This window comes from Chiroxiphia lanceolata, chromosome 3, assembly GCF_009829145.1.
Source record: "Chiroxiphia lanceolata isolate bChiLan1 chromosome 3, bChiLan1.pri, whole genome shotgun sequence".
Classification (NCBI taxonomy): domain Eukaryota; kingdom Metazoa; phylum Chordata; class Aves; order Passeriformes; family Pipridae; genus Chiroxiphia; species Chiroxiphia lanceolata.
In genome coordinates, this window is record NC_045639.1 from 102,047,881 (window position 1) to 102,071,898 (window position 24,018).

The 24,018-nt window shown below is 44.5% G+C and overlaps 1 protein-coding gene across 2 annotated transcripts; it reads right to left on the reverse strand.

The window, feature by feature from the left end:
• Nucleotides 1–2,498: 2,498 nt before the first annotated feature.
• ODC1 (ornithine decarboxylase 1) lies at nucleotides 2,499–13,007 on the reverse strand. Of its 2 annotated transcripts, none has more exons than XM_032683809.1 (11): nucleotides 12,839–13,007; nucleotides 9,713–9,858; nucleotides 9,373–9,546; nucleotides 9,032–9,204; nucleotides 8,608–8,742; nucleotides 8,377–8,458; nucleotides 7,961–8,044; nucleotides 6,546–6,708; nucleotides 6,347–6,459; nucleotides 5,848–6,062; nucleotides 2,499–2,976 (listed from the first exon to the last, which is right to left on the reverse strand). In XM_032683809.1, exons 2-11 carry the CDS (start codon nucleotides 9,812–9,814, stop codon nucleotides 2,835–2,837), a joined length of 1,383 nt encoding a protein of 460 aa, XP_032539700.1. In that variant the 5' UTR covers nucleotides 9,815–9,858; nucleotides 12,839–13,007; the 3' UTR covers nucleotides 2,499–2,834. The 2 variants fall into 2 exon arrangements, with proteins under 2 accessions (XP_032539700.1, XP_032539701.1); XM_032683810.1 differs by having other exon boundaries at nucleotides 9,713–9,861; nucleotides 12,839–12,984.
• Nucleotides 13,008–24,018: the final 11,011 nt, after the last annotated feature.

Here is a 24,018-nt window from a genome sequence, read left to right on the forward strand (position 1 = left end):
GCCACCTCAGGCAAAGGTATTTCCCTTAGATATCACTCCTTTTTTGAGTGATCCCAAGAAAACCAACACCATCATCAACGGTGCCAGGGAGTGGAATGAGTTCCAGCCTCAGCAGGAGCAGGAACTCCACAGTCCCTGCAAATGGGCCAGCAAAGCCCAGAGTGAGACAGACAGCAGCATACAGAGCAAGGTTAGCATGGAGTGAACTGAAAGGCTATTCTTGGCTCCAGCTTTAATATTTGTTAAGCTAATTATACCAGACAGATGCAGCTGATCTCAATTTTTCTGGCATACAGCTCCTCCCTTCCTCCTTATCAGACAAGCTTGCCCCAGGGAGGAATAATTAAGATGTGCAGTTAGAACAACTGGAGCAAAGGCTTTAATGGCCCAAAGGGCCATCAAAGGGAGGTCAAACTAAACCATGAGCTCATTGCTTACTTTTGTTTCATCTTTGCTGTCCTATATGGCGCTTGCTCCAGCTTCCAGTAGGAAACATATTTCCCTAGTGGGGAGCATAGGGAATTCCCACAGTCACCCTATGACCAATACCTGTCACTCAGGGTATTTTAAAATCAATTAACAAAGTGGAAATGAACAACTAAGATTCTATGGAAGCCAGGAGCAGGGCAGCTATGAGATGAACGATATATACTTGGTATCTCAAAGCCCAGAACATCTGCTCAGCATAACCCAATTTGAGAAAGTCATCTTTCTTAAAAACACACCACCATTACTGCAAATATTAATTATTCCCTCAAGTACTAAAAGTCTGTTAGCAAAACCCATTGCTTTTTTTCCACACAGAAGATGCTTCAGATTAACAGTTTTTAAACACTTGTTAGACATGTCTTACAGAGCATAAGCCAAGTTTACAGCACACCTGCCACAGAAGAGAAAGGTAAAGAACTATGGTCAGCTCAACCAGCCCCAGCCTTCAAACAGGCACACTGACAAAGCAACTACATCTCCTTTGGACAACTACAGGTTCTCAAAGAGTACTTTTTATGCATCCCTGTTAGGTGCATTTTCCACAGTTAAATGCACTTGGCTTTTCTAGGGCAAGATTTAGATGTGGAATTTTTACAGTATTAGCATTTGGTTACCATTCACTACTTTTGCTTTCATGTTAAGAATCATTAAGTTTCTAGATGAATTTGGACAAGCTAAAGGAAACCCTGATTTGGATGCAGGGACTTTCTTTGAGATTAAAGCTATGGCTCCACTGTGTATGTACTGAAGTTTGCTGTATACATGAGAATAAAGGTGAGTGCCATTTCAACTGCAAGCTTGAAGCTAAAAGCAAAAAAAAAAGTCACTTGGGAAGCTTCAAGAGACTCAGGAATGAGCTATCATCACTTCTGTTTAAATCCTACTAATTCAGCTAGTGAAGTGTACAGTCTCAGCTAAAAGCAGAGTGGAGGTTAAACATTGTCTTTCACAGTTGCTGGTAAGAAAACAGCTTTATTTCTCATCTTGCTAGAGCCACTGTTTCTATCAGCAATGCCAATCTTTGGACAACCCTTTAAATTTTAACACTTAGTCTACGTTAGCTTAAGCTTAACACATTTACACATTAAGGTTTTCTTCTTTAAACATCAGGCATTTGCTATGCCATGCTTGGAGTCCAGGACCTTCTGGCAAATGGATCAGATCCAGCTCTAGGACCAATTAATTTGTCAGGAGCATTTTTCAGTTTTAGTGCAACAAGTGGCAGCAGACTAGCATCAGGTTAAACAGAAGTCAGAATGTTCTACTTCAATAAGCAGACGCTATTTTTTCATCAACAAACCCTGTATTAGCTCCCAGCACTTACTACTTAGTGCCATCTACCACATTTAATCCAAAGTCAGAAGGGTAGCATGTATTTTCATAACATTAAATAAGAGCTTCTAATTGTATTGCATGTACCAAAGATGTCAAGTCCCATTTCTTATCTGTTTTATACTAAAGCCCTAGGCTACATGGGTCAGAGAGCTAGTCAGCCACAGAGTTTCAGCTTCTTAAGTTTTCCCATAACATATTTTAGTTCTTGCACGCATTAACAAGCAGCTTGTCAGTGGCAGTCCTGGAGCGTTGTGCTGTATTCTCTCATTAATGACTAGATGTGTTTAAACAGGCATCAGTCCTGGCCACAGCACTTATAGACTAACTTACCTAAAACCAGCACTGCACTGAACTTGCAATAGGCAACTGTGTTAAGTCCATGTTCAGTAGTGAAAAACGAATGCAAATCCACATGAATTCACACAGTATTCAATTCATTGACAGTCAACCTTTTTCTAATCATATATGAAAAAGACACAATTTAGTTTCCCTACCCACTGAGGGTTTCCTTCACTTCTGAGAAAGTTGGGAGGGCAATGGTAGGGGAAATAGCAAATGTGTTACTCATTTATTAAGAAGTTCTGGGCTCACAGCATCTGGTCTGCCTTCATACATGGTATAAGAGCCAGCCATGACACATTAATTTTTTACAGATTAACCAAACACAGGACCAGTTATTTCAATATACTTTATTTTAAAACAGGTAGGTCACAAAGCACTAAGCTTAGCCCGTTCTGCCATACACAAGCTACAAATACTTGTTTGACAGTTGAGGGTCAGTCTTTAGTAGCATACATGAAAAGTGAATAAAAATCCATATAAAACAATATTCAAATAGTTTCCATAGGAACACAGATAATTGTGACCCATCTCCTAGTTATTTTTTGTTGCATTTATGCCAAACCTAAACTTTAAAAAACCACTTAAAAATCCTAGCAAGAATTAAGTTAATGGTCCCCCAAATGCCCTAAATTCAATGACTAACCTTGCAGTTAATTACTAAATATTACCTATACATTAATACTAGCTGAAGCACAAGTTGCTGGATATTCAATTCCACTTTCCCAGGCACAAGAGAGTGGCAGACTAGCAACATCCTGCTCCTCCACTTCAGCTAGGAACCCTTGCTCCTTGATCTGCTGCATTAGTTGCCTAGAAAGAAAAAAAGAAGAGAAAGTCAAAAAGTGTTTCACTTTAATCTGCCTAAAATAGTAAGCAAGGTACTTTTTTTTTACTGCCATGGAGTATGAAATGAACTTTTTATTCATCACCTACAATTCAGACATTATTACCATAGGGGGAAAAATAAAAATAATAAAAGCAGAATCCACGCAGGTCACTTGTGGCTGCGTAGGCTTTAGGTTAAATGTCAATACCAAGCTGGTTTCACCACTTCTGTGTAGGATTTATATCTGAAAAGATGCATCTATACACCTGTAGCTACATCTGTATACCTCATTCTACGCAATTTTACTGACTTAGTTCTCAATAGTTCAAAATTTCTGTCCTGAAAATCCCTGACAACTTGACTATCTCTTATCCCACACCCTCACATTCCTAGGTAACTTGAATCAAGTAGAAGTATGGATGACAGACTAGGAATGTAAACGAGCTGACCAGTGAGAACGTTTCAACTCCTTCCATACTCAGATGAGTGTTGTACTAAAAGACAACATCAGAAGAACCTCAATTGACTGAGTTTTTGGACTTAGCTCATAGATTCATAGAATGGTTTGGGTTGGAAGGGTACCTTGAAGATCTAGTTCCAACTTGCTGCCATGGGCAGGGACACCTTCAATTAGACCAGGTTGCTCAGAGAACCATCCAGCCTGGCCTTGAATACCTCCAGGGATGGGGCATCCACAACTTCCCTGGGCAACCTGCTCCAGTGCCCCACCACCTTCATAGTAAAGAATTTTTTCCTAATATCTAGTCTAAATCTACTCTCTTTCAGTTTGAAGCCATTCCCCCTTGTCCTGTCACTACATGCTCCTGTAAATAGCCTTGTCCCATTTTTCCTGTAAGTTCCTACAGGTACTGGAAGGCCACAATTAGGTCACCCTTAAGCCTTCTCTTTTCCAGGCTGAACAATTCCAATTCTCTCAGTCTTTCCTCACAGGAGAGGTGCTCCACCCCTCTAATGAACTTGGTGACCCTCCTCTGGACTCGCTCCAACAGGTCCATGTCCTTCCTGTGCTGGAGACCCCAGAGTTAGATGCAGCACTCCAGGTGGGGTCTCACCAGAGCAGAATCCCCTCCCTCGATCTGCTGCCCACACTGCTTTTGATCCAGCCCAAGACACATTTTGCTTTCTGGGCTGCAAGTGCACATTGCAGAGTCATGTCCAGCCTCTCATCCACCAGCATCCCCAGGTCCTTCTTGACAGGGCTGCTTTCAATCTGTTCATCCCCCAGCCTGGATTGACACTGGGGGTTGTCCCAACCCAGGAGCAGCACCTTGCACGTGGTCTCATCAGACTGCGTGAGGTTCTCATGCACCCAGTTCTTGAGCCTGTCAAGGTCCCTCTGGATAGTATCCCAACCTTCAGGTGTGTCAAAAGCACCTCTCAGCTTGGTGTCATCTTATAGTTCTAGTTATTTTAGATATGCATGGCAAAGAGTTGTGCTACTACCTGACTCTTCATGTACTACAAGCTTTTACTTAAACATATGTAATCATCTCGTCCTTTATCCTTCAGTTTCTAGCCACAAATTTAGTTGTACACCTCTATAACATTAGATTACATGCCAAAAGACTTTCACCTGGCCTAGAAAGATCTGCACCGTAATCTCATTGATGCATCCCCCTCAGTTAAGGGCCAGCTTATATCACAGAATTCTCTTGCCAAAAGAGAAAACACAGGCAGTGACATAGAGCTGAAAGAGGGCTGTGGCCTTGGATGACAGTTATGTCTGCACAGTTAAGCTCAGCATGCCTCAGACCAAGTATTAAATTTTAACAGAAACCTAATGCTACAGAGAAAAAGCTAATTATTCCCCTGCAGAGCAATTTTTAGTTCAATTCTGGAGTCTCATAGGAAATCTAAAAGCTTCATTTGGTTAAAAAAATGCTTCAATTGACAGCAGATTTCACTAAGGGAAAGCAACAATACAAGCCTTGCTTATAAAGGCAAGGCTAGTAAAAGAATGGAGAAAGCATCCCCTTATTTTCATGGCAGGAAGTTCCCCTGAACTTAAGGACTTTCAATAAATTTGAAAGTAACCCAACGGCAGAGCTAATAATGCTTTAGGGTAACACTGCTGCCCAGATGCCCTCTGGCAGTGTAGTAGGCAGATGTCAATACAGAGGTAAGGGCTTCCTCTTACAGGAAACCCCGCTTTTATAGAAGGTGCAATCCATTAACTTGTCTTTCACAGAGGAGCACCCAGGTTACTTTAAACTACTGTTCAAGGTGCAGTTGCACAGTATCCCTGCACTTAAGAGGTGTTCCTGCTTTCTTTGGTTACCTGTTTAGTAACTTCCTGTGGAGATCTAGCACTCTGCACTGAGCAATGAGCCAGAGCTCAACCTAAACCAAGGAACAGTTCTCAAATAAACAGACAGATCATACTGTGAAGCAGCACTGTTAAGTGTCCTGCAGTTAGGATTTAGCAAGCTACCAACTTATCAAGACAACATATTATTAGAACTGTGATCGACTGGTCACAGAAGCTAACTGTAAAGAATTCATAATGATTCTGTATGTTGTGCCAAAGTGAAAACACTAGATAGAAGCCCAAATTAATGAAAACTTCTAACATTACCCCTTTAAAAGCACCTCTCCTGGAAGGGTGTACATCAGAGAAAAGAGTAAATTAACAGCGTCAGCATCGTTCTAAGCACACAGCAAAAACCTTCAAAGGCACTGCCTTCTTCCACACCAGCAGGTTTTGGCACCAGAGAGCTATGGCACCAAAACTATGGCTCTGCTTGTTGACGGGTAGCCAGCTGACATGGACTACTCACTACAGTCATCTATCTGTATCAAAAGCACTGATGGATCAAGATACTTAAGTTACTAACCATGCAGGTCTTGACATCACATAGTGTATTGTTGGTCTCTGGAATCCATTGAAAGTAGAAGCTGCTGCAACAGTATAGGCACCCATGTTTTCAAACAGGATCCAGTCACCAACTTGCAACTCTGGCATATTGAAACGTTCAACAATACGATCTAAGCCATCACAGGTTGGTCCCCATATGCTGCAGGAGTAGCAGCTGTCATCTGGCTTCGGCCGCTGAAGGAAAAGTGGAGTATAATTATTTGACTATCAAAACAGAGCTTCCAGAAGTAGTGTCGTGATTAGTATAATATTCCACCTTGTAGAGAGGAGGAGGAAGAGCTGTTTGCAAATCCTTCTTCACCCTCAGCTTTGAATTAATGCTACTGCATGCTTCATAAGTTAAATACCAAACTCTGGCAACATGAAGGGAGCAGTGAACTGAGAAGTGACTGCTGTGACAAGGATTCTCCTACATTCATGATACACAGTTAGTATGTGGTACTTCTGAATGGCCATACCTTTTGCAGAACTGGTTTAACATGTGCATGATCATACAAGATGCAGTTGAATGAACCATAGACTCCATCATTCACATAGTACATAAGAGTTTTGTCATTTGTATCATCTTCATCTGAAAGAATTTGAGATACCATTAGGAGAATGCTTAGGCAGAAACACATAGTCGGCTAGAACTAAGACTAGTCTAGATTTACATACCATCAGAACCTGTTTGCTCCTTTAATACAATTTTCTTTGCAATGATGTTGACTGCCAGCGTGAATGCTGATGCAACATAGTATCTTCCTGGCTCTGCAATAATATTTATTCCAGAATCTGAAGGGAAGTATTTATCCAGTGCTGGGTTGATTACACTTGTTATCTAGGGAAGAATTAGATGCCAATATTAGAATTTCAGCAGTTACTCAGCTGCTATTTTAGAAGCCTGAAATGAAGTCAGACTCTTAGGTACACAATGATGTACTGGCCAAACATGTAGCATCTATTAACACCTGTTATAATCTCTAGTGATTACTTTTGCTTTATTTTCCCATTCAAAGTCTTGTTTGTGATTAAATTTACACAAAGCAACAAAAGCAAACATCAATTGCAGCTTAATATTTAAGTGACAAAACAACTCATGTTTGAGTCTAAAGAAAATCACCATTCCTAGACTCATTAAACCAACATTAATGCCCTGCAAGTTCCCACTCTTCAAAATTTGATTTCTAGTCCCCTTGTAGTTCTCCTAATTATGCAATATTCCCCATCTTACTGCATCCTAAAGAAGTCATGTCACTGGATTTGAAATTCAGTTGCCTTTATCAACAGTTATTTCCAAGTTCTGAAGTTACCATTAAGCTGCCTCCAATGGCAGCATGGCTGTATATTGCCATGGAGCCCAAAGACAACATCATTTGCACTTAATGGCAATACTGCACTATGAGAAGCCAGAGTTCATTAGGAAGTATCACAAGTGCAACAATGTTAGCCCACACTATTAGCAGAAAACTCATTTTGTATAACTTACTGTCTCCTTGTGTTAATATGTAACAACATTTAACACTGCCTTGGGTTAGAGGGGCAGGTGCTGAGACAACACTGCTTTAAAGTAGAAGTCCTATAAATATCCAGGCCCCTTGTTCTTCTGAAAGCAGAACTATTTCTGTATGAAAGTAGACTGGAGAACACTGGAGATCAATTTAAAAATTATCCAAAAGCTAGTTCTAAATCAAATCAGACACTGATCTAATTTGCTGCAACCCATAAGGGGAGTGGGGGTTCAGGACTACCTTTTCACCCTATTTGGGAGCAGTGCCAATCCAGACAGTTTGAAGTACAGTATCAACTTGAAGAAGTTTATGCCAGTAAGAATTAAGCCTGCAATTAAACCCTGCTTTCCAAGTTTGAGATCTCTGCATGTTTATGCAGTCATTTAGCTAAGTATCTAATGAGTTCATCTAATTTTTAGTTTTCAGATTAACTCCTCTTTTCCTCTAAATTACATTTCTGACCAAGTAGACACATTCTTGCAAATGTGTCTGCATACAAACAGAAAAAGCAAGATTTTGTTTAATCCAGATCAACATTCGAAAAGACTCCACAACCTGAGAATTCTTTTAGAAATGCTATACCTCTTCAAATTTAAGCTTGACATCTTCAGAGCCAGGGAAGCCACCACCAATATCAAGCAGATACATATTGAAGCCAAGTTCAGCCTAAAATGAGATTATTGGCAACACGGTCAAGAAATCAGTTGTTAATTTATCATTTTAGCTTAAAAGGTAATGTGAAGTCATTTCATTAATATTTGGAACAGAGATAACTCATCATATTCAAGTAATAGTCACTTCAGTATGAGCTGCCAATTTTAGTGCATCTGTAGATGAGTTTTGCCAAACTGGTCAAAGTAAGCCATCAAGCCCTCAAAAATTCCAACATGAAATCAGTGACTTAGCCAGCTTTTTTAACCCCATAACACATCCACACTTGATTAACTTTTGCCACAACAGTTGATCAGTAGTTCCAGAGAAAGCAGAATTAGACTTACTCCCATATCAAACACACAGCGGGCATCAGAAATGGCTTGAACAAAGGTCTCTGGGTCTGTACATCCACTTCCAACATGGAAACTGTGAAGAGATACAAAATATCAGTTGCTACCTGGCAAATTAGTCAAGAAGTCTTGTATAAACTCATGTCACCACATGCATCTCTGTCCTTAGGTAGATTATTTAAAGAAAACTTATTTAATATGACTATTTTGACATTATCAACTCACCTAACTCCAACAATGGCAAGCTCAAGTTCTTTTGCACGTTCCAGAAGAAGCCTGCTAGTCTTCAATGTAGCTCCAAATTTAACACTCAGACGACAAACTGCTTTGGAGTCATCAGTTGTAATGCGCAAGACTAACCTAGAAATAGGAAAAAATGAGGAGTTAAGTTTCAGTAGAACAGACATCATTATCAGGCAGCTATGACCTCAGAGTGAGACTGAGCTTAAAGATACAAGCTTCCCTGCCTATCTCTTCCTAATGTGTCACTAAGCTATACAGGATTAGATCTCACTGTTTAGAAGTATGTTTATTTTCTCATAATTTTGCAGCCTATCTTATCTAAGAAAGAACAAGTTTCAGGTAACAGCAGATGTTTCTGTAACTTGGGAACCCAAGGAAGAATTATAGAACAATTAGCATGACTTACTTGGCTTTTGGATGGGCCCTTGCAACTTTCATTAGTTCTACTTCACTGTCAAATGTCATCATCTGTACACCACTGCTGGCAGCATGTTTGATTTGAGATACTTGTTTGCAGGGATTTGCATATATTATTCTCTCAGATGGTACACCAAGGCTCTGTACCAGCTGTATTTCCGTCTGAAGAAAGAAGAGATTATACTTGTAAAACATATTTCTAGATGGATGATTAAAGTAATCAGAACAATAAAAGCGGCATCACCTGGTTATGCTTAATCTTATATAAGCACATCTTGTAAAGCTGAACATATACTAACATCACAGATGAGAACATAGTCAAGATCTTACCTTACTGGCACAATCAAATCCTGCACCAAGCACAGCAAGTGTCTTCACAACAGCTTTGCTGTCGTTACATTTTACGGCATAGAAGGGGGTTACCCGAGGAAGGGCCTTATGCCATCGCATGTGCTTCTTCACAATATCCCCGAGGTCAGCAACATAAAAGGCATCTTTATCATCCTAGAGCAAACACACATCTCAACGTTACAAACAACAGATAACAGGACAAGCCTAGAGGTCATCATTTGAGAAGGCTGCCTTGCAGATCATTTGCAAAGACAATTTGTTCCATTAGTTTATAAGTTTGTAGCATCGTGAAATGCAGTGGTTTTCCCATCATACTTACAGAAGATGACACTTCATTTATCTTTTGGTCAAGGATGTCCTTGGCAGTAAAGCCTTCATCAAGGAAGGTCAACTCAAATTCTTCTTTGCTGAAGTTACTCATGATTTCCAAGATTTCAGATTTACGTGAAAGGATTTAAGTATGACCTGCTGAGAAAAAAACCACCCAACATTAGTTACTTCATTTAAATTCATATGGTTTACATTCACTACTTCACTTGGATTCATATAGTCGTTATATGACCACTACATTGTGCTCCTATCATTTACAATTATACAATTCCTACAGTTATCACTAATAGCTGCATAGATTGGAAACTTGCATAATGACAGAAGAGATGTAATCAGAACCAAGGAGGCATGCCAAAATACTCTTTCTAGCTGGAAGGCAAGTTCTCCTCTGTTCAGCAACTGTTTGATGTACTCAACACATTCAAAGAAAAAAGCAATCAAATAAATACTGTCAGATATTATTAGTCTAGCTCCCTGGAAGCTTCTGTCTTTTTCTTCACCCCCCCATCAATACTATGGCTAGTGTCTATGTACCACTTTTTTTTAACAACTCTTAGCACTATTTTAGCTTGCCACTTTTGGGAGAAAGAGTTTATTTGTTTCTACACAGAGAATCCCAGAATGTTACTGACTTCTGAGTAGTAACAACTCTCATTAGGTCCAAGCCAGGTAAATATTTGGATTCTCACTACAGTTCAGACTATGCATAAAGCAGACATGAGATATGGGTTTTCCCTGAAGTTACTCTGTTGGTGGTTAGACCTTCCCTGTTCTACTCATGACCTCCAAGCTCCATGAAAATCTCAGCTGTCGGGAGTGCCAGATACACACTAGGAGACTGGTTCCTAACTCTGACCTGCAGACAAAGTCTTAACAGTGATCCCAATTAGCACTTTAGAACAGGATTTTACAGCAGTCCATTACAAACCTTCATTGCTAACAGAAATCTACCTCCCAAGCAGAAAGTCCCTTGAGAACCAGAACTAAAGAGCAAAAGCACATTCCTCTGCCATCCACGACCTATGAAGTAAGTCCGTGGCAAAGTGTATGTGCCATTCTTTTACTGGGTAGCCCAAATAGAGAATAACAGTCTACTCCATTAAGCCGCTTAAGCAGCGTGTGTGCTACCTTTTAAAGATCTCGGCATTGCAAGTGACTCATAAGGAAGATATGGTTTCATGTAATGGGATCCAACCCTCTTCCTTGCCTTAGCATTTTTTACACTCAAACCAGTTATACAGATTTTGACTGAAAATTATGCAAACTCTGAACTATTCACTAATCTTTAGTTACATCACTATTCACTCAATTTGCAAAAAGTCTGGCTATAAATCAATTGAAAAATAACATTTTAGAGCTGTTACAGACTAACAAGGTTCTAAGACCTATAGAATCATTCACTCCATACACTGTGTATAAGAAAATTCACTGAATTTTATTTAGTGATAACTTCGAAAGATGAGCAATCATACTTCATTTCAACCTTCAGAAACATATGGCACCTGAACTGCCAGTGTCAAGAATTCCTTTGCATCTTTTGATCATTTCTTACTTAGAGATAAATCAAATTTAAGATTCAAGCTAGATTAAGCTTTGACTCTAATAAATCCAACAATCCATTGAGCCTCATTCCCCCCCGCTCTCATTCACGTGCAGTGATAATTCTCCCACAAGCTGGATTAAAGTCTTCTCTCAAAAGCCTCTCTGGAACCCTAAGAAACAGCAAATTAAACACTTCTCAGGAAGGTGCTTGTTATTAAGGAGAAGATACATCTTATAGGACTTTCAGCTTCACAGAAAGGAGTTCAGGGACTTCTAGTTGTGGTTAAGAGAAATGAACACCATCAGGATGAATTTAGTTTAATCTCCCCTCTGCAAAGCACTGTATGAAAAGCACTTTTCCTATTAACATCTAAAAGGGAAATTACTTTTACTGGCCACAGTAGATTTTGTTAAGAAGTTCTTGCAAGTTTTCCATCTCCACCTCACTGCACAATTTTAACTACAGTGTAATTACACAGAATATAGGCAGAACATGATCATGTAGGTGCAAATTGTAGCCTCTCAAAGTACATTTCTATTTGGACTGCGTGCAAAGTGTCTGCAGCTCCCCAGAAGAAAGGCAATTTGTGCTCATTTAGAATTTGTTCTCCAGAACGTTCCCTTATTCAGCAGCTGTATTTAGACAGAGCTGAGTCATGCCTGCAGGCTCTGTACTCAAATAGCCAAGCTGCGTCCAGAAAAGGTGCCCGAAGTGCTCCCGACCCTGCAGACCGCTGCAGGCACGGAAGAGGCTCACTGACGATCCTTCTCCCTGCGCAGCCATATGGTCCCTGCTCGGAGCCGGCACCCGTCCGGGCTGGGGCTGCCCCAGCCTGACACTGCGGCTTCTCTGTCCCGGGGGGCACCTTCATCACAGCCCACCCACCTCACGTCGCGGCTGGGCCCCTACCCGAGACCCCGGGGGGATCAGTGCCCCGTGGGAGAAGGGCTCCCTCCCTCCCCATCCCTGAAGGGGTTAAAGGCCAGGCTGGATGAGGCTCTAAGCAGCCTGGAAGGTGTTCCTGCCCACGGCAATGGGGCTGGAACTGGATGATCCTCCAGGTCCCCTTCCAACCTAAACCATTCCATGGTTCCCCCCTGCCCCAGGCTGGGTCCCGCCGAATGTGCGGGGGGGGTAGCGCCCCGGCGCCGCCCGGCCCAAGGGCGAGCCCGGGCGCCCCAAGCCCTGTTCCTGCCACGCACCTGCCTCTCCCCACCCCGGAAACAGCCCGGCGGCCACGGTGGGGCCGTCCCTTTCCCCCGCTCTGGGGACGCGCCGCCAACACTCTCCAGGCGAGCGGGCGAGCCCGCCTGGCGCGTTCGCAGGCGCCCGGAGCCTCCCGGCGGCCCTGGGGATTCCCCGTGCCCGGCGGCAGCGCCGGCGCCGGGCCCGGGCCGCGCCGCTTTGGCAGCGACCCCGCAGACACGTGGCTCTGCGCCGGCCGCTTCCTCCGCTCGCTCCGCTCCCGGCACAGCCCCGCACATCCCGTTGCCCGCTCCCAGCACAGCCCCGCACATTCCGGCGCCTACTTCGCTCCCGGCACAGCCCCGCACATCCTGCCGCCCGCCTCACCTCGGGCAGCGCTGGCAGAGCTGCTGTCAAGCCTCGGCGGCGGCCGATCCCCTCGCTCCGAGCCGCCTCCTGCTCCTCCTGCGAGCCGGACGCGGTGCGCGGAGCCGGGCGGGAGCGCCGGGCCGGCTGAGGAGGAGCGGGGCCGGCAGGGGCGAGCGGGGCGCCGCGGCTGACAAAGCTTCGCCACGGCCGCCGCGCTCTTATTTATAGCGCAGCGGCGTCGCTGTGGCAACGCACCAGCTCAAACCAGCCGCGATCGGCTGGGACCGGGTGCGCTCCCACCGCCGCTATTGTGACGTGTGGCCGAACATGCGCAGGGCGCCGCCCGCCCCGCCCGGGCCCTGCTGTGCCGTGAGGGTGTCGGGGCTCTGCGGTGCTCCCCCCGGGCCCGGCCCCCGCGTCCCATGTCCCCGTGGGCCCGCCCAGTGTGGGATCCACCTGCGGAGTGATGTGCGCGACCCCCCCAGCCCTGCCCGCCGCCAGCAGGTGCACGGCCGGCGCCGCCCCCGCCCCCGGCTCGGTACCCCCGGCTCGGTACCGCTGCCTTAGCGTGAAAAAGCGGCCGCAAGCGATGTTTTTAGCAGATGCTGGAGGAAGGCACCGCTGAATCGGGGGACCCCGAGTGTCACACCCGGAGTGTCGGGGGGGTGGCACTCTGGACGCGTTTGCCCCCCTCAGAGCCATCCTGTTTGTGCGGCTCTCGCAGCCCCTGTAGGCACTGGCTGCTGCCCGCAGCGGTGCTGCCCCTGCCTCCATCCCTGCACAACGAGGTTGTTATCTAAAACACTTCCCTTAACACTGATCAATTCTTTTTTTTCACCTCTGCTTTTGCTCTGACACTGAGAGCTGTTTCCATTGTAAAGTTACTTTGTATTACTGGTTTGTTTTTAAAACGCCCTTTGGTGGAAGTTGTAAACAGGTGTTAAGTTCCACGATTCTTTTAACCCGTTTCTGGTTTAGCCCTGGAATGATCACGCTGTCTGCCCTTGCTGGACAGGCACTTTCGGCCGCTCTTCCCCTCTCTTTAAAAAGTTTGAGCTTTATCCCACGGTGGGAGCAACCCCCTGTGGACTGAGTCCCTGCCCTGTTGTGGGAGCTCTGAAGGATGGGGTTGCCCTTGACATGCTGAAAAGGGGATTTTTACACCCTGCCGTCCCTAGGGCATTTATAAGTGAGGCAGGGAACCTTTCTGCAGCCCACACTGCAGGACAGAGCTCAGGGTGCTCCTGCTCCCTATCTCCAAGTCACTGGTGGCTATTTTAATGGCAGAGACATCTAGCCAGCCCTTGCCCTTCTGCAGAGCTGGTGGGTGAGCACTGAGACGTGGGGAAAACCCTCAGTCCTGCATAGGGAAAAGCAATGGGAAATGCTGGCTGCCATGGAGTGCGAGATGCTCTCGTGGAATTACCAAAAAGGCTGTGCTCACCAGCCTCAGAGGTCCTATCCTCCCACCTCTCCCCTGGAGCTCAGCTGGAAACCCCCCTGTATTTCAGGCAGAAGCAGATCAATGGGATGTCCTTGTCCACCCCACACACTTCAGATGCTGGAGCTGGATTGGGGGAAGGAGGGTGTGGCAGGGGGCTATACAAGAATCCCTTGAAGAATTAAAATAAAGGAAAACACCAAGATCAAGCACATAATAAACAAAAGGCAAGTGGGGACACAGCCAAAAGAAATGCCAGGGGACAGAGCTGCTGGTTGTGGTTAAACTTAATGGAAGACAGAATAAAACCTCCTAAAATATTTTTTTAAAGCATATATTTGGTGTATATGTGGCCACACATCCACACATGAATTACAGAAAGTTTTTTAAATAGCAAACAGGCACTAGGGAAAACTGTCCCAGTGTGCAGCACCCACATCAGCTGGTCCTCAGGACACTACCTGCCCTCAACAGCTATTGCTGTCACTGCACAAGCACTGTCTGTGCTGAAGTAACGCGTCAAAAACCCAGACCAATTTCACGCCACTTCCCCTGCCAGTTAACAGGGCAAGTAATGGGGCTCACGAACCTCTAGATTTGGCTCCATGGGCAGCAGATGTAATTTAGGTGTTGGAAAATCAGCCCGAAAGGGAAGTGAAGGGCTGTGCCACCACTGCAGGAGCCAGATGCTCACTGAGCTGGCAGAAAAGCAAGGGCTGTGGTCCATATAGGGATGATGGCCATCACCTGGTCCCAGCACTCCACCACTTCCCTGATACCCTATGTTGTTCCCTCTTCACTTTCTACCCTCTGGCTGGGGTTGGAGGGCAGTGGCCAGTGGGTAGGAGGCACGTCCTTTGCTGCCTGTTTTCTGGCTAGTGCCCTGGGTGTCTGGCCAAGCTGCTCTGAAGGGCACGAGGAGCTGCACAGGTCCCCCAGTGACAGGAGCAGAGCAGATCCTGTGTGTGAAGAGCCAGAGAATGCTCCTGCAACTCCTCACAAGTCACCACCAGTCTCAAACTATCTTTCCTGAAGCAGTTGCTTGGGCCAAAAATGTTTTCCAGAAGAGGGCACTGGAAAAGCATTTGTTGGCAGGAGACTGTGACCACATCTTCCTGATGTTTCCCCTCCTTGCTTTCTCTCCAAGCAGGGTCCTCGCTGCTGTGGAGGAACAGGGGATGGGGAGGCTCCCCCACAGCTGTCAGTGTCTCCTACATCTTGCAGCAGCAGCAACCTGATGGTTGGTCCCTGGTCCTGCAGAATGATGGGTCTCCTGTCTCTTGTGGACCCCTGAATTTGGGAGGAGCTGGAGCCAAACCCCAGGCTCCTTCAGCTTTGGCCTGTGACGAGAGCTACCCAATGGGAGAAGAATGAACTCCCTGGCCATCACCATCACGGCAGATGGAGGAAACCTCAAGGTAATGCCCTGCATTTCTCATCTGCTTTCCTTTCCCCTGAGTCTATTCAGAGACTTGGCACTTCTTAAGAAATTAAGCCTCATGACAGCTCACGGTGGTTAGCAAACAGTACCTCCACTTTATAGATGAAAAAGTGACTCAGAGGAAGATTCAGTGATTTGCCCAGCATTACAGAGAATAAAATCCAAATAGGGGTATGCTGAGCTGTGGGCCTGTGCAAGGTGGAGATCCTCTGTGGGCAGTGGGATGGAGGATATGTGCATGGGAGAATTTTGGGGGGGTATCTCCAGCTCTCCCAGGGCAGCAGCTACTTGTTCCCTTTGAGTCTGTTGACCACTGCACAGGAAAAAAAAGCTACCGGTTGTCCCCATCATCCAACAAAGACCATTAGAAAAAATGATATGTTTCCAGGATACATTTTTATCATCTTTTATTACACATTTTCTAGGTGTTTGAATGCAGTTTCTTGCTACTCAGTGCTGCAAATGGGATGTTGCATGCTTTTGAGTCAGAGCAATGAACTAAAATAACTCCAGCAGCTAAACTAATGGAAATGAAGCAACCAAAATTCTTGTGAAGCGACTGGAAAGCTTTGCTTTGCAGCTCAACTGCAGAAATGCTTATGGATCTGCTTTCTGAATTGCCTTTTTTAGGCCTAGTAGTCCCAGTATCTTCAAAACAAGTTCAAAACCTCACATACCATGAGATGAAGCACATAACTCTGATATTACAGCACGATTTTTGTGTCTGAGGCTTTTACAATCCTTCTTAGTTACAGATTTGAGATATAAAAAAAAAAAGAACTTGAAAAAGTCAGTGCTCTCATATGCATACTGTTAAATATACTTGATACATCAGAGTGTTTGAGCACTATCATCCTCTATATGAGCTCAGCACCCACCAGAGGTGAGCCAGATAATATTTGGCTCTAGCATTGTTATGGGTAATACATGGATTCTGTAGGCACTATATGATGGTATAGCAGAGTTTTTAAAAGCTTTGTATTTCAGTAGACTTCTCATTTTGCTCTCAACAAAGACAATTTCAAAATTCTTTGAGTCAAGAAGAGTGAGAAGAGCTCTTGCAAGCTCTTGAGCATTAGCTTTAAAAGCAGAGGTCAGCCTGTTCTGTGACATCAGTGTGGGAAAGGGAGCCATGGAAGTGACAGACTGATTCTGTATGTACAACCAGCAAATGGGGAAGCAATGGCTGGTCCTGCTAGCACAGCACTGCTATGCTCAGCCCGGAGACTGCATCTCTCTCTCATGTGAAGGGCTGTCTTCTGCCACAGTGAAGACGTTGCTGGGACCAAGAGGCATTACTGTTATACACAATTGACAGCCAGCTTCTGAGTCAACCCTGGGCAAGACCTTGATTTACTCCAGAGGCAGTCTGAAAGTTTGAGCTGTTTTGGGAGAGGAAGCAGTTCATGCTTGTAGATGTATTGAGTGTCACATCAAATGACAACCACTGACCGTGTCGGTGCTGGATCTGACCCCTCTATGTGTCTTGTCTGGCACAGGCTGCAATTGCCACTCAGAAAGGAGAATGAGGTGTGACAAGGAGAGCAACACTCAGACCTGAAATATACCACAATTTGCAGGAATTAACACTTTGCAGATTTAAATTGTAAAATCTCTCCCACAAATCAGATCTTCAGGTGTTGTGCAAACACAGTGAGATTACAGACTGCTCCAGCAAAGCTGGAGTTGCTGGTGGGAAGTCCACTGAATGGCGTGAGGAGATAGAGGACAACAGCAGCCCGTGGCACATGTTGGTGAGCAGAGCACAGCCCTGTAGGATTTTATGTGTGCATGTTGCCCATACTGATGTTTGCCCACAAAGTTTGTCTTCTGAGTAATATATGTTGCAGTGCAGAGCTCTGGGTACAAACTAGTGCTTTACAGTAAAAGTAAGGGCAGCTGGAAAGCTTAGTATCTCAGTTTCCCCCACAGCCTTCCTCTGACTTTTGCTGTCTTCAGATAGACAAATGTCTATCTGACAAGTGTAAGACATTTTTTTTCTCTTGTGGTAGTGGAAAATATAAGAAGCCCATCAGAAGTCAGCAAAGCTTCCTGGGGTTTATGGCAATATTAGTTTTTAATTATCATCTTTGGTAGGAGGAATCGATGATGTGAATTGTAGAACGTATTGAATGGTGCATCCAACCTGTGTCAGGGCCCAGAATATTTGGAGGAAGAAAAGAGACAAGTGTAAAATTTAGAAGATTATAATTTCTGGATATGTTAAATGTAACAGGCATTCATTCTCTTTTGTGATAATTCTAGGTATACATTGTGTTGCAAACAGATTCCCAGACTGAGAACTTCTGAAGGTTTCAATGTCAGGGGAGGGGAATAGTACAGTATCTATATCATACATTTCACTGCTGGAAAGGCTTTCAATAGAAATCTTTTGAGACTACACAACAAACGGTACAAGACTTTTAATAGGTAGTGTCTTTGATTTTGGTTCATATTGAGGGGGATGTAACAGTTGCAATCTCACCTATGCAATACCCACTGCAAACAGCCATGAAGCACAACCTCATGCTGAAAACGTCACATTTTGGATTATGACAGGAGTTTAATTTGGGATTAGTTTAATCTGGTGAAGAGCAGTTTAAGAGGTGATTAGCTGAAGGGTAGCTACAAAGGTGGTGCAAAAGTCTTCTCAGTATTTTCAGATGCTATAATGAGAAGCAATGTTGTGCCATTGGCAGTTCAGGTTGGACAAGAGGAGAAACTTCTCCAGGAGAGTTGTGCAGCATTGAGACAGAGGTGGGGTGGCCATCCTTGGACGCTTTCAAGTTTAAGCTAGAGAAAACCATGTCTGGCCTAATCTGGTGCCTGATGATAGCCCTACTTTGGGTGTGAGGTTGGGTAGGAGACCTCCTTTGCAGCTGGTGTTTCTGGCACCACGTTCTGCATTCAGATAAGCCCATGGGTGATGCAAACAAACCTCACAACATTTTTCTGACCCAGTTCTTTAAGAATGTGAGTAGAGGTGTCTGCATGCCAGAGACATGGCAAGGAAAGCACAGAGGGATATTGTGATGGAAGATGGGTGACCACTTCTTCCAAGACCCTGCTTCCCAGCTTTTTCACAATCCCTGTGTTGGACCAGTGCTTCAGACAAGGATATTGACCAGAATGGTCAAATGCCCTCACAGGCAGGAGATAGGCAGTGTGGTGCTCCAAGCTTGTGCAAGGGTGAAGGAAAAGCAGAGAGCTCTCTTTGGGAGGGGGACATGGGTCTGCCAAGCTTGTGCAGCTGTGGCCTTGCTCCCTGCTGCCCTTTGGCAACTTGTGCAGCGAGCACCTGAAAACCTGTATTCCTCATTCACTTGCAAAAGCACACAGGGCAATGGGCCAAACAGGTGCAACTTGTGCATCAGGAATGGCATTCAGCCGTGCTGATGGGATCTTGCACTCGATAGTGACAGCAGCAATTGCAGCTGAGCTGGGCTTTTACTTACTCCCCTTGTTCTCTAGCAGGTTGAGTAAACCTTTGAAAACCTAAGTTTTGGGAGGGTCAAAATTCACATCCAAGTTTTGTCATCTGCTCAATTCTTTCATTAATAAGATGGACATAACTATTGGCAGCAGCAGCAGCTTTATGGAGTGATACAGAAAGTTATGTGTCTCAGTGCAAAGCCCAGAGGCTCACAGTGGTCTTTTCCTAAACACATTGAATCCTTTAATTGTCCCATGTATGGGACCTGCCAGAAGTCAGGGGGATCTCTATACATGAAGTGATAGAGCAGAAGGAAGGATCAGGCCCTCAGAGGTACATTTTCATCATAATGTTTGAAGATTTACGTGTATAACTACGCAACTCAGGGTGAGATTGTGCCTCTAAGGCAAAACATATGAGCTCATATAAAGAATTTATCATTATAATAACAATTTGCATTTCTATAGAACCTTTAATCTTAGGATCTCAAAGTGCTTAACAAACACAAATTAATTAATCCTCACAACTCTTCTGCAAGGTAGACATGTATTATGAAGAGATGCTAGCAGCTAGCTTTCCATTATAAGTCTCATTTTAACTACCTCCTAACTTTGCCAAAACTAAACCAATACACACAAAAATTTCACAAGCATGATCTTGTCCTGGGGTAGGATCTTTTTAGAAATTGTGGGGCAAACAGAATAAGATAGTTTAAGATAAGTAGGTTAAACAGGGAGACCAGAAATATATATCTGAATGAACTCATGCTCCATTAGTCCAGAGGGGAGGGAAATGCTGAATTTGGGATAGACATTCACTTCTCCATAACTTGCCAGAATGGAGATTCAAAGGTGGTAAATGGTTATTCATTATCCACTCATTTATTAAATTGGTGAGCTAGATGAGTTCAGATGACCTGCTTTTTTAAATGGAAGGATCTTTCTCCAGGAGCTGCACTCAGCCCCAGCTACAAAGAGGAAATCACCAAGAGTCATGTATTACCTCCTTTGGAGAGTTGCTCTGTAAAACCTCTCGAAAAAGGCTGGATGAGCAGACCCAGTGATGGTCTGGTGTAGTGGGTGGAATATTACCTTGAAGGAAAAGCTGCCAAAGCCAGCATCTGGCAGCACGCCCACACACGGATGGAGAGCAAGAACAAATTCTTCCTCTGCACGCAAAAAAACCCCAAGCCCAAAACAGAAGGAAGAAAACCATCCGGGGAAAAACCACCTCTGACAACTCAGAGCAGCTCAGACCTGGCACCCAGGTGTGCAGGAGAGAGCCAAAGTCTTTCCTGTTCCCTTCCTCCCAAAACAGGAGGGCGAGGTGTAGGTGGACAATGGGGTGGAGGCTTGTCCCTTGGCCTCTGGTTAGGGTTTGCTCTGGCACGAATAGCAAATTGCTGCCACTCCCAGAGGAAGGAGGAGGACAGGGGATTATGATTCAGGTGTTTGTAGAGTGGTACAGCCTCCAGGGATGTTTCCTCAGCTGGGGTGTCCCACACTTGCTCTGGGACTCCACTCAGCACCCAGTCCCCACAGAGGCAATCAGTGCAGCACCATACCTTGCATCGCTTCTCAGCTACACGCTTTGACCTCGCCTTCAGGTGTTTAGGAATGACTCAAGTGCTCAAAGTCACTCACCTTGAAGCCACTAGATGCTTCAACTCTCTGCTGGGATGCAGCATGTTTGTCCCATGGCTCACCACTGCCTGGCTCAGTGGGTGCTGTGTTTTGGTGACTCTTCTTAAGCTGCACTTAAAAATAATAAAGCAAAGTCCGAAAATAACTAAGAAAGGTTTTGTAAAATCTATTATGAGCTGGTTACTGGAGCATTTTTCAAGGTTGGTTGGTATATTCAGCAGGTAGTGTCTGTAGTGTTGAAAACATTTGATATAGAGTGATCAGGGAGATGAAGTGGTAATTTGCTATTCAAAAAAGGGATTTTACCCAAAATAGGAGGCCAGAAAGACTCTGCTCCTAATATAGAGTCCTTTGGAAGAATTCCCTTTGCAAAAGCCATCCAAGAAGGGAGAAGAGAGGTAGAAAAGAAAGTGTAGTCTGCCTTTCAGAGGCAGGTGGGTTCTAGTGGCCCAGGCAGACCTGGAACAGTGCCCGTGGCCGCGCAGGCAGCCTGCAGCAGAGCCTGCAGCAGTGTCTGCTGCCAGAGCAGAGCCTGGGCACTAAGCCAGGGTCAGACTGGGGCACCCTAGATCAGCACTGCCTCCCTTTCACCACCGGAAGATTGTATAGATCAACCGATTGATATTTAAAAGAGCTCTGGAGGTGCTGAGATAAGAATTATTTATGACTAAATACAATAGACTGATGGTATTTGCTTTGCAGCAGTTCGTAGTCCAATGCCAGGACTTGGCTGTTATCAGGCCACACAGTTAGCCAAAGCCTTGGCGTGCTTTCTACTACTAATTGTGATCGAATGGCCTTGTCCTTACCTGGGTGGGTAACATTTGGCCTTCGTTTTCATTGCACTCATAGCTGGGCAAAAGGTACAACATGTGGCCTGCTGTTATCAGCCTTGTTACAATGTTGTTATCAAGAGAGAGCAGAACTTCACTGCACTGCAGGACCAAAGTATTTTACAGGCTTCTGAGGAATGAAGACCTTGATTCCTCTGCTCTTACCCGTGTCAAATTGGACCTTGCTCTTCAGACAATCTTCTGTGTTTCAACAGGATAAGAAGATAATCTGAATATTGGATCTGGGTGAATCTTAAATATCCTTCAATAGCTACTTAATTTTTCAAATGCATGTACTCTTTCATACAAAAGGGCATAGAGTGGACAAAAACCATAATAAAAATGAAACGTGTGGGTTATTCTCTACTAGTCCTTCTGGTCAGTATTGCAGTCCTCTGCAAAGCTGCACAGAGTCTGGAAGGAACCCACAAATATGCTCCCAGGCCATGGTCTTCACTGTGTGCTTTTAACAAGTGCTTTGAATACACCCTCAAACACAGAGTGGCACAGTAAGAGAAATGCCTTGAGTTTTGATCCATGAGTACTAACCTATTGAAGCAAGAAGTATAGGAGGATTGATCAGTATAAGCAGTTCGCTTTGTACAGTTAAACCATACTACAGTTATTGTTGTTATTTTCTTGAATCTTTCCATGGGTGACAATGAATCCCCTCAAACTGATTACTGTAGTATGATGAAGGCTTGGATTTACCTTCAGTTTTTTCTTAGCCTGAGAGCATTCTGAGAGTTTTCTTCCTAATCCTGCTCAAAGTAGGATGAGTTGCGGAGTTAGAACAGTTTGCTAGAGCTTTAGTTTTCCCTGTCCCCAAACCATCAGGTGAATGCCCTGATCACAAGGCCCAAGTTAGGCTTTCTCCTTCCTACTTTCCCTGCTCTCACGTCTGGTTTGCACAATGACTCAGCCTCACTCATACCTCGGTGTTCCCAGCATCAGTCAATAACATTGATCTCTCATAGGCTGAGCACAGCATAAAAACGCTCTTTCACAACTTCTGCTCCACTTGGCTGGTGTGCAAGAGGAGGACACACTACGCTGCCACTACCCATGTGACTTTTAAGGAGTCTCCAAAATTAGCATAGCTTGGGTTCAGGCCCTCTGCACAGATCAGGACTCTTAGCGCAATTGAAAAGTTAGAGCTCTCCAAACTGGATATGGGCATCTGTATAGCTGTCAGACCAAGCGTGGATGTGCCCAGTGAATTTACCAGGCAGACAGGATTGCTGACCACAAGGCAAGTGGGTTTCACAACCCAAGTCCCAAGTCTTGGGGCCTCTCTGAGGTTGGATGCCATTCAGTGTGCATAAATGCACAGCAGCTTCAAACTCCTCTCTGCAGGTGCATTATGAGAATCCTTTGGGTATTTTTACACATACCGACCTTAACATTTGTAATAAAATATTAACACTAATGTCAGTATGTGTGGAATTAGATGAATAGTTCTACTATTTTCTCTATTGTAAGTATCATATTTCTTAAATATTTCCTTTGTGAAAGTTGAAGTATTTAAAAGATATTTATGATAGATTTTCCCAGGAGAACTAAAGCGTAATGAAGGTGCAGGAAGGAAAACCGTGCAAGAAATGCACAGGGAAAACCACCGCACCAGGTCAGCCTGTGCTGTAGATGAAATTAATGGCAATAATGCTGACACCTTCCACTGTGAAAGAAAAAAAAAGGCAATTAGGGAAACATTGACGATGTTAGAATTATTTTCACAAGGGAGGAAATTAATTCAAGGACGCTTTCATGGCCAAAGATAGTCATAGTTCATAATGATTCATGGCCAGCAGCTGGTTTGCAGTGTCCTTGGTGGAAGCAGAGTAGGCTATTGGCTGGATGAATTTCTTGTCATTGTTCTGACTGATGTGGACCTGTGACAGGAGCATGTTAGCTTTGCTCCCACCTTACTTCCCTCCCCCCACCCCTGCACATCCCAGAGTAGAGCCATGGCCAGACATAACACAGGAGTGGGAAGATCAGTTTTCTCAGATAAAGTACTTCACATAGTTTGGGTGTTTAGGAAAGCAGGGCTGTGGAGTAGGTTGAGTGAACGTTTCTTTCAGTGATTTATCTACTACACCATCAGGCATGAGCAGGAAAAAATTGCTGTGCCCCAAACCAAGCATTAAATCTTGTCTACATATGGAGCCATTTGTCATGGTTTAACCCCTGCCAGCAACCAAGCCCCATGGAGCCTCTCAGCAGCAGGATCAGGGAGAGAATTGGAAGGGTGAAAGCTGGAAAACTCATGGGCTGACAGTCTAATAGGGAAAGCAAAAGCTGTGCCCACAAGCAAAGCAAAGCAAAACAAGGGATTAATTCACTGCTTCCCATGGGCAGGCAGGTGTTCAGCCATGTCCAGGAGAGCAGGGCCTCGTCACACGTA

Bases quoted from the DNA above. Each gene is read 5' to 3' on its own strand.
- ODC1 (XM_032683809.1), bottom strand. From the start codon at position 9,814: ATGAGTAACTTCAGCAAAGAAGAATTTGAGTTGACCTTCCTTGATGAA. The intron at 6,709-7,960 runs GTATAGCATTTC...ATTCTTCCCTAG, and splicing joins TCAAGCTTAAATTTGAAGAG to ATAACAAGTGTAATCAACCC. The intron at 2,977-5,847 runs GTTAGTAACTTA...TTTTCTTTCTAG, and splicing joins GTGATGTCAAGACCTGCATG to GCAACTAATGCAGCAGATCA.